The sequence below is a fragment of the Nanorana parkeri genome, unplaced genomic scaffold (assembly GCF_000935625.1).
Source record: "Nanorana parkeri isolate BGI_ZX_2015 unplaced genomic scaffold, ASM93562v1 scaffold851, whole genome shotgun sequence".
Taxonomy (NCBI): domain Eukaryota; kingdom Metazoa; phylum Chordata; class Amphibia; order Anura; family Dicroglossidae; genus Nanorana; species Nanorana parkeri.
This window is the reverse complement of record NW_017307119.1, coordinates 311,365-322,313: the sequence shown is the minus strand read 5'-3', so window position 1 is coordinate 322,313 and position 10,949 is coordinate 311,365. Positions and strand designations below refer to the sequence as shown.

The following is a 10,949-nucleotide window of genomic DNA, read 5'->3' as shown; positions in this document are numbered from 1 at the left end:
GGTGGGGGTGGGGGGGAGAGTATGGCACCAGGTCTGTTAGGGAGTACAGTTTACTGAGACCTAGAGTGCTGGGGCCTTTTGGACTCCACAGTCCTAGTTAGACTTCACTGCACAACTCTGTAATAGGCAAGTGGAAGACAATGAAAATGGAGGTTGTTTATAAAATGTCAGACTGCGTGACTTTATACTTGGGCTTTGAAGCATAACTCCACTTACTTGTTTTTAGCTTTTTGACAAACTTTATATTGCAAGATACAGCATTGAAATAAATAGTAATTAGTTTATGACTCTGTCTTTATATGAGATTTATGTCTCATGCATAGACAGGCCCTTCAAGTATCCACTGTGGCAAATGGTAAATGTTTTGCTAGTTGCCCTGAGGGAACTGTTGACAGCATGGAATGCTGTCTATGATACCATTGCATAGGTGAATACAGACAACCTGGTTGCCAGTAAGAAGGTCTATATATCCTATTAGGCACAATAGTTGTTTCAGCAACCTACACAGACACAATAAAAAAGGATACATATTGAATACTGTTTACAGAGTTTACTGTATTAAAGTCCTGTTTTACAATAATCAATTTGACACAATGGGAAGGTAGAATTCTTGCAAAATTAAATCTTAGGAGCCAATTCAAAAAGCATCAGTATGGCTATAAAAATAGAGCATCAATGCACACTGTGCCCCGCCATTATTGAAGGTCCAAAGCCAGCAAGCACAATAAAACTAAATGGAACTTGTGGAAAAACACAAAAAGCCAGCAGGAAAGCTTGATCATGTGACCTGTCAAAGTCAAATCATGGAGCTTTCTGCATTAAGCAGAGGAAACTCCATTGGGGTTCTGACCTGCAATTTATGAATGGGCTGTGGTGTGTGTAGCCGCTTGGTGTAAAACGGAGAATGCTTAGTGGTATAGTTATAAATTAGCTACTTAATTTATTGTAAAATGAATAATAAACAAAAAAGCAAATGCTGTCAAGGTATTATGGGCAGAGATATCAGATGCGTGTTACATGACTAATCAGATTAAAATAGAAATGTACATATCTATGGATCCCTGCATACACTCTGCATACACTCTGAGGCAGGGATGGGTGCCCAGTCCATTTTGTTCACATTTGGTCAAAGCATGTGTGTTGTTTTGCCAAGAAGCAGTCATTCAACAGTAAGGGCTTTGGAAAATCTCGTGCCTATGGACACCTTTAGGTAGATCACTGGAAAGCTATGGGTGCAAGAACTACTGTATTATAGGAATACTGATTTAATGGTATTTACCCACCAGTTTACACTGATTCCAGCTGTGAATTTCCTCCGATTCAGCCCACTCCGGGAAAAAGAGCAGCAGCACAGCTTTTAGTATACTGTGCACCATGACCGGTGGCTCCTTGTAGCTCTTCAGTTCAGCAAATGATTGGTGATCCAGTTTGCTAACACAGTGCCTTAGATCTTGCAGCATGAAGCGATGAAACAGAACTCCCACTTTTCTCTGTCCTGGTACTTGTTCTGCCTCTGTGGTCACAATAGTAGAGAATCACCCAATTTATTCAGTCAGTTACAATATATTTAGCATACAAGGTTTGATGTATAGCTTATTCACCTGCCTAGATTGTAGAAATCTTGAAGCACTTTCGGTCACTGATGTAGGGTATGATGTAGTAAAAAGACCACTGAAGAATGTAATCTGGGCTTCTTGGCATTGGTTAGTCACACTTAAATCATATCTAAACCCAAGAACATATAATATAATACAGCTTACTAGGCCCTAGATGTGGTGGCTGCATCAATTTTTTTTTTTGTAGGCTTTTTTTCTCTCTTCATTTTCACCTAGTAATCATGGCAGTAACGCATTTCCTTTACTAGGTTGATAGCGCTTACTCATTGGACTGTACCTATGAAATACCCCCTCTCCCCTTTTCCATAACATAGAAGGGAGGGTTTGTGTAGCCCTCAAAGATAGCTGGGAACAATGTAACTGAATATAGGAATCAGAGGCAAAGACTACAGGAAGTTATCAGTTTTGATATGACCAACAAGTTTTTGTTGTACTTGTCTAACAAATATAATAAAACACCTTCAATGGTTTATTTAACCGATGAAGAGAGACACAATAAGAAAAGTTAATTTTTAGGGTTTACATACTCTTTAATATTTCAAGTCCACCTTTTACCTTATTGTAATTTTTATGCTATGTTCTTCCTTACAGATCCAAAATGCTTGTTTTTGTTCTTTACATTTTACTTTGGGGTCTTTTTCTCCCTTTTCTAACACTTTTGTTTTTGCAATAATGAATGAAATATTGCCAAGACATCCTTCTTTCATTTCCTCAGCTTAGATATGGATATGGCTGCTTACAGTTTATGAGAGGGTGCACCTCTATTGATACAGTTGTGATAGTTTGATCAGATGTTGATTACATGTGAAGATGTGTGCACACAATGTACGAGGGGATATAGGACACCTGCTTTTTATTCTAGTTCAATTTATTAATTTTAACTTTTCTTGTAAATAATATCATGGCCACGGACGTCCCTACACATTTCACTGTCTGAGGCGGTGTTTCGGTCTGGGGTGGTTGTGCATGTTATGGGGGGGAACGGGGGCACATGGTTCCTCTGTCCTGCTTCCTGCGCAGTTCACCGACATCACTGGTTGCCAGGAGCTGGGCAGGATGCCAGCCAGAGCGTCCTGCCCAACTCCTGGTAACCAGTGAAGTCAGTGAGCTGGGCGGGATGCTGGCCAGAGGGTCACAGTTTGCGACGAGCAACCTGTGATGCTCTGGCTGATAGGAGACACACCTACTGCCCCCCTCTCCCCCGGGTGACCCAATCAGATGTCACCTCATGCTGCTTCATTTTAGCAATGGTCCTGACCATGAAATTAATTTCATGTGTGGCAGCTTCCCTGCTGTATGGCTATGAGAATGACCTATCGCATGCAGAAGGTATATAACTCCATAGGACCCTAACATAAAAATGCACACAATTCTGCTATGATCTTGGGGCCTGAATTGTTTTAATGTGTTAATGGTATGGTTCCCCTCTTGTAGACATATATTGGATAGAATTACCTGGTGTTTAAGTACCTATATTCTGCAGTAATGAATTGACAACCCTGGGTATGCAGTTATGCATTGTGGCAGTTTGAATGTGAAGCGTGAATTAACAAGTTCGGCTGACACAGTTATAAATCAATGGAGACCGTTTTTTAACATATGTATTTTAATTGTATATTTGTCTGAACTATATTTTAATAACAAACCTTCATTGGTTTTTTTAATATAATGTTTTATAATCCAGTGTACCTATATACCTAACATCCTATATGCTATAGAAATCAAATTTTAAACAAGGTCTGCTGTAAAAAAGTAATACATTGGTACAGAGATTCCATTACTGTCTTAGTCTAAGGCCGATACTGCCATCTTGTGGTTTCAAATGGTTATGCAAGATTCTATTTTACTGCTGGAACAAAATGCAAAAATGGAAATATACTAACTCCCCATTCACACCTCGATGTACCGGGAACACATGCATGTGTTGCATTTGTGCATGTTTGCATGCATTTTTCCATGTTTGCCGCACATTGCCCATTGATTTCAATGGGTGTCACACGCGTGACAAACACAGGAAAGTAGCTCATATAACAGATTCTGCTACAGGCATACCACGTTTTTTCCTGCGCTTTTGTGTGCGTCTTAACACTCGGCGATGCGTGGGTAAAATGTGTGTTTTTCTGGCTGCATATGGGGTGCCGTTAACAAGTAATGGAACTGCAAGCGAGATGCACGTTTTTGACGCCTTCTGTGAATGCCAATCACAGTGCATCCATGATGTGTGCTTGGCATGCATTCATGGAATGCAAAGTTGTGAATAGGGACTAAGTGCTACCATTAGTGCATTAAGCTGGGGCATGCAGTACAAATTCTCAATAGGACTGAATAGAGAGTGCACAGCACATGCGCAGGCCATCTAAAAAAATGTTGTCAGACTCTGCAGCCTTGTCACAAATATTTTGCTGGATCGGGGATAGGCGAGTAAAGAACAACCCCTTGTTTTAAGGGCAGTGGTGGCTTCAATTTAAGTGTAACTTTACCAAAAGCAAGCATTAAAGAAGAACTAGTTATGGCTGAACTGGTTACTTTTCTCCAGTCTGTGCCATGATATCATGGTTACACCAGACTTACCTAAGACAGCCTTTTCTGTTGTATTCTTAAATGGCTGATCATCCAGAATTTCATTGCATGCTTCCTGCAGCATCTGTAGCATCTTCTGCAGATCCTGATATTCATGAGGGGGCAGCTCCTTGCAGTGGCCAGTGTTGAGGTCCAATACACCTAGAGCTCTTCCTGTATGGTCGCGAATAGGTACAGCGATGTGACGTTCTCCATAGGCATCAGTGGTGATGACCTCAGAGCTATCTGCACACTTGAACAGGTAATCCCTGTTAAAAATGGTGGTTCAGATTAGAACATAATCTTTGGTCATACCCGTATCTTAAAGCTATTGTTTTACAACCCTATAGTTTGTTTTACCTATCTCTCACTTCACCTATCACAAATCCATCCTTACAGCAGATGAAGATGAAAATATTTTAGCATATTTGTAGTCGATACACTGCCTGTTTTGTTGCAAATGAATAATCCTATATAGCGTACAGTGGATGAATATTTGTAGATTTGTGGTTGTTCATGAATTTTGGGTGTCACGACTTGTTATTCTGCAAGTTCTTGTAAGTAGCTGCCAGTTCTTGATTATTAATAGTTGTCATAGGGGTCTTAGATGTCAATGTATTTAATATCAACCGTATGTAAGACTACTACTACACATTAAAATCAATAGTCTGTTAAAAAAAAATGGGTACGTTCGGCCCAGTAAACATATGGTCATGGTTCCTAGCCTTATTATACTAGTTAAAGGCCAACTGAAGCTTGAGTGGCAAGTACGTAGAAGGATTTACTAGTGAAGCAAAACTTAATGCAGAAGGCTTATTGACCACAGATCTTTTATTGTTCACAAGCACCGGATGAAAGATCCAAATAATTTGTGCTAACACATACAGTTTGCGCTACTAGAACAGTACATAGTACAAAGAAAAAAGACACTAACCTGAACAGGTTGTCTCGCCTTCGAAGTGTGGCAGGACTAGTGTAGATCTCAGACATGCCTGTGTTATTGTCTGTGTGCATCATATTTCGAAAGACATAACCCTGTGCCTAGAACACAAAGAGATCCATTCAGATTCTGACAGCAGTTTAGTGCAACAGTAATATTGGAAACCATAAATGTATCTGGATATAGCAACAGAAAAAAAAAAGATCTGCACAACCAGAAATGTTATGTAATTTTGAAAAAGAAATCGCTCCAGGGCAAAACATTGCTGCTACATTCTGCAAATGATGACGCCCTGGCTTCAATGCTTTGAATCACTGACCCGGAACAAGCATGTACATGAGGACTTATGCCCTTCCTGATCCGCATACTTGTTCCTGGTCAGTGACTTAGACAGTATTGAACCTACAGGGTCAGAATAACAGCCAGGCAACTAGCTATTTTAATAGCAGCCTCCTCTAGAAAGGTTTACTTTATAGTATATCTAAATACAAAACTTTTTTTCTTAGGTTTGTAAAGATTTTTTTGCTATTTAGGTCCCATTAGGGAGATTTCACCTCTTGTCCTGTAGATACAGCAGGAAGTGAGGAAAATCCCTTTTTAGGCAGTTGTTACCCAAATAGGTTTCCTCATTGAAAGATTTCCTGCTGTATTACTGTTCTGGTAACAAATACATTAGCATCGTGTGTTTTCATGGTACTGGTGACCAGTCTGCCTGCATTATGGAAACACATGAAGCCATATCCCGGCACCCCTGAGAAAGCCATATGGCACCCAAGTGTGCCACGGCACAGCGGTTCATAAAGGCTTTTCTAGTGTTTCTATAATAGCGATACACATATGCACACACGGTAGGTCCAGTTTTGCTGGAAACCTGTTAACTTACCAATATGTTTTGGAGCTACGTAACAAGAGGTGATTTTCTCCCGGAGATCCGAACTCTAAAAATAATAACCCTTTATGGTGTGATTTGTCTATCTACCGAGTCCGTGACCAAAACTATATGAAGAAAGAGTGGAAGGACTAGCCATGCAAGGGTAGCTGGTCCAAGAGGTCACTAGGGGATTGGGACAGACAACGTGATTATATTGTAAAAAGTATTTATTAGTACAAAAATATCAAAAGAAGTGATAATATAGACACCACCCTCTATTCACAGACATAAGATTAAAAATTCAAACATTGTCTGCAGACTTCAAACATACGTCCTGACGAAGCCCCAATGTGGGAGGGGAGAAACGCGTAGACGCTGTTTGACTGTCGGGCTGGATGGCCACAGTATCTTTCACTCATGGCTGAGATATCATGATGAACAACGGACCACAACCAAGTGACCGATTTCAAGTATGGATAAGATGTGATCACATCTGAAAAAACTTACAAAGTTTCCATGGACAAACAACTCATGTGAGTAATGACTCTACATACACAGGAACACCTGATGTATCCTTCTCACTCTGTGTAACCTCTTCGAATTACATCTTACCACTCTCTGATGACATCGCTGCTACAAAATATACAATATGATGATTATCTGCTGAATCCAGCATCAAAACTCCAACTGCTGAGGCAGGCTGTGAGTAGCAGATGTTAGATTGTCATTGTATGAGCTATACAATCTTATCACTGAGTGCACAACGTACTGTCTGTTTCCAATACTTTTCTGTGATAAAACCACACAAATATTCCTGGATTGGATGTTCACACCAAGGGATTAAGGATTACTTTAGCCATGGTTTTATAGGCACGAACGTCCATTGTTTATACCAGGCTTTCAACACTCAGAAATAACCATCTGTCATCTTTTATCAGGATTTTAACAGAGCACATACCATCTTTCATCATTATCAGCCTTGTCAGCAAATTGATTTCCACCTTGCTGCATTATACTCGGCAATTTGATTCTGTTTCCATGCTTGCTAATACTGATTATATTGCAATTGTTTGGTCCCGTTATGCTACATCAAACCATTCATGTCTTAATAACATGTGGATTATCCATCCAACCCGTGTATGTTTGAAGTCTGCAGACAATGTTTGAATTTTTTATCTTTTGTCGGTGAATAGAGGGTGGTGTGTATATTATCACTTCTTTTAATATTTTTGTACTAATAAATACTTTTTAGAATATATTATTACGTTGTCTGTCCCGATACACTAGTGACCTCTTGGACCAGCTACCCTTGAAGGCTAGTGCTTCCTCTCTTTCTTCATGTTTTGGAGCTGTGGGAGGAAACCAGTGACCCAAAATAAACCCACACAAGTGTAAAATATTTAAAAACGTCTATATGGATTGTGTCATTGATGGGAATTATCTTTATAATTCATATTAATAATTTATAATGCAGCAAAAAAGTGATCTGCAGTTTATGGTTAATACAGAATTATTCATACGAACCAATGTCCTGAAGGAGATTACAGTCTAACTTTGTTCCTCCTATCACATATACACTAAAACACAAAGGCCAGTGTGGGTAGAAGTAAGTTTAGCAATCAGTATGATTTTTCTGGGTTGTAGAAGTAGTAGAGTATGGTTCTCTTATCACCATAACTTAACCGTTTACACTAGCCCTTACCACTCAAGTGTGTATTCAGCCTGAAGAGATCTAAGGTATCCTGATAGCTTGCATCTTTATAAACTTACGTGAAGCAACAAAGGGTATCACTTAAACCCCAAAATATCTGTGGATTTGGGTTGTAGAAAGAAAACAGATGCATAAAGAAGAACCAATGAAAACATGGGAAGATTATACAGACTCCATGCCGATAGTGTCCCTGGTGGGAACTGAGCTTTCCAACCCAGAAAGATCACGGTGCCAATATTCAGTTAACTGTGTGAGTGATTTATTACAACAAAATGAAGCTTAACATCACATGTAGAAAGGCAAAATAATTGCAGCAGGCTTTTATATAGGATATTGGTACCTTGTCTGCGCAGGGCTCCATTAGGTAAGTATTGATAACTCGGATGTTGGGAGCTCTGCTATAAATCCAGGCAAATGCACTGCTTACAAGTTGTAGAATATCACTCTTCCTCTGTACATGGTGGTATGCTGAACTGAATGCATTGGTCACACCCTAAAGAAACATATCACAGATTACAGAATGTGGAAAGCAGATAGAGTGCAGAGAAAGCACATTCATTTTTATTTCCTGAAAATTGGACAAAAAATTGCTTGACAAATGTAAAATCAGGTTAAAAGAAACTTGTACTGAGAAAATATGGAGGCTGACCTTGTTGAAAATGCTAGTTGCCTGGCTGTTCTGACCTTGTCAATTATATTTCAGTAACTTGACCCTCCTCAATACTTTTTGAGTAACTTGAACTTTCTTAATAATTTCTTAGTAACTAACTCAGAGGAAATATTAAGCTTAAAAAAAGACTTCTGACTTTAATTTGACTTCATCAGACGCATGCTTGTTCTAGACCATTGGCATAATCCCCCCCCCCCCCTCCACATGATTAGGTAGTCAATGTAATTTGCAATTACCTCTGTGCTGTCCTTTGCGAGATACAGGAGGTAAATGTTAACCATGAAGACGCATAAATAACACATTAAACTGACTTTCAACATTCTTTTAAATGTATACTTAGAGTTCTTCTACAACCTGAAAACTGTTTACTTGCATGATCATTTTTGTTCTGAGAACTTGAACTGGGAACAGGTTAAGGATACAGTATGCACATTACTTGGTTTAAAAGCACACATTTATACACACCTGATAAAAGCTAATTTCATGTGTAAGGAAGATATTTCTATCACGAGGTTCTCTTAGGGTGTCAATACTGAGGGTCCCAAAAACCCTCTCCTGCGTATCTGTTAGTGGCAGTACAATGAGAGATCCCTTCTGCTCCTCTTCTGGGCGCTCTTTGTTCCAAAAATGTATGTTACCATGATACTGAACTCGAGGCACATGCTGCGGCATACCGCTGTCCACTGCTGCAAAACTGAGACAATGCATGATAATAGAAGATGTTAATGCTTTTTAAAGCCTGATTATTGTTATTTTTCGGCAATCACAGAATGAGATTGTGCTGTGGGGAACAAAACTTAACAGACTTATAACTCATTTACATCTATATGATAACATTCCAATATAAAAATAGCACACATTTGATAGAAAGTATGTATTCATTTTACTCCTTCATGTAAAATGATATATGACATTATGCAGTAATCCATAATATAAAAAGCTTTCATCTGTAGAATTAAAGTAAACTGCTAAAAGCTGAAATACGATTGGTTTTAAATAAGCATCATCATGAAAAGTGACAAAGTAAGTCACACATGTGGTTATTCTTGTACCTGATACCCTTCATGTCTCTGTGTAGTGTCTTGTTTAATACATATAAGGCATCCTCTGAGGTACAAGCAACGCAACGTATAACCTCATTCCATCTTTCTCCAGGTGAGCTTTGCTCCAATAGTGCGATGTTTGCACTGATCTTTTTGTTATTTCCATGGGCCTCTGCATCCTTTTAATAAAGGAAAAGCATGATTACCTGGAAATCACTGGTAATCTGTGTACAAAGTTCATATGGAGTATTTATTCTTAGCGCATTCTGTTGTTTACAATACTTGCCTTGTAAAGGGCCTGAAATACAGCTTTGTATACCACCTCCAATCTCCCGCCACTGGTCTCAGCAACTGTCTGAATGTGTTGAAGCCACTTCCTCCGGGTGGCTCCTCGAAGTTTCTCTACCTGTGTACGCTCAATGCTGGAGGTCAGAAACTCAATCACATTCTCAAACACCTCTTCTTCTGATCCTGGTAGCTCATGGATGACACCCAAGATGTACCTAGTGAACTCACTCGCTGACAACTTCCTTGACCCTCGCTGAGATTGTGAGGATGTCAGGCTCTCTCTTTCTGTACAGGAAAATGTATATATATAAAATATATTGTGATATAGCATGTCAGCCCCTGAGTTACTTAAAAGACAATATTCACTGTTCATTGGTAGTTTGTTTTAAATAAAAAGGAATAGATTCCCTCATGGATAGAATTGTGACTTAAATTCAAGAAATAGTGGACAGAAGCAGGGCATATAAGGTTGTGTTCTTACTGGTATACCCGCAGGGTCTTTGTTTTTTAGTTTTTTTTAAGATTAATACACATATATCTTCCAAACATCCAAGGGTAAAGTTAATTCCTTCTTCTTCAAAAGTTATATTGGTTGACACTACCTATAAGTGTTCTGGTAACCTTACAAATTTGGCTTAAAAAAAGATTATTTCTTATTTATTTTAATTTCAGAGCTTACATGACATATAATGTAATGTTCACAAAAGTGGAGGTAGGAGGTGCTGGATACAAAACTGGTTTAGTTTTCTAGTGTGAAGATAAGTCTATACTTCTTCATTTTATTGGCTCTAGTTAGGCTGTTCTCTAACATGAAAGGGGCCTCACAGGCTCCTTGAGTGCACATTGGAGAGTGTAGAAAAAACAAGAATGCCACTCCAAGGGTTTAGGTGTCCAAGAGTATTTATTTAATCATAGAAGTCCAAAAACAATATTCCAATGTACTTCAGGTTCATCCCTCATCAAGACTCAAACTACTGGTTTGGATAGAGTGCTTGACTTGAATGTTAACTCTGGAATAAAACTGGCTCCATTATTCCAAAAAACATGCTTCAGCAGCTGGTTGTGTAATATAACCCAGTGATCAGAGGCAGGAGAGAGCGGGATATGCCCCTGATGATGTCAAGGTCCCCACCATTGAGGCTAGAAGAGAATAGAGTGTGCCCAGGCTATGTCACATATGTAGTTGTCCTCTACTTCTTCCATTTAGGTATTATATGACACAGGTATAGTGTGTGTGTGTGTGTATATATA

At 39.1% G+C, this 10,949-nt stretch overlaps 1 protein-coding gene across 1 annotated transcript in view; it reads right to left on the bottom strand.

Annotated features, from left to right (window-relative positions):
• Positions 1–10,949, bottom strand: part of EFCAB5 (EF-hand calcium binding domain 5) — a 41,944-nt gene that overhangs the window by 2,427 nt on the left and 28,568 nt on the right. Inside the window, exons 14-20 of the mRNA XM_018565476.1 lie at positions 9,697–9,983; positions 9,420–9,589; positions 8,833–9,061; positions 8,038–8,190; positions 5,110–5,216; positions 4,188–4,444; positions 1,284–1,513 (exon numbers count right to left, since the gene is read on the bottom strand). Coding sequence (XP_018420978.1) covers positions 1,284–1,513; positions 4,188–4,444; positions 5,110–5,216; positions 8,038–8,190; positions 8,833–9,061; positions 9,420–9,589; positions 9,697–9,983 — 1,433 coding nt within the window. The remainder of the gene's footprint in view (positions 1–1,283; positions 1,514–4,187; positions 4,445–5,109; positions 5,217–8,037; positions 8,191–8,832; positions 9,062–9,419; positions 9,590–9,696; positions 9,984–10,949) is intronic.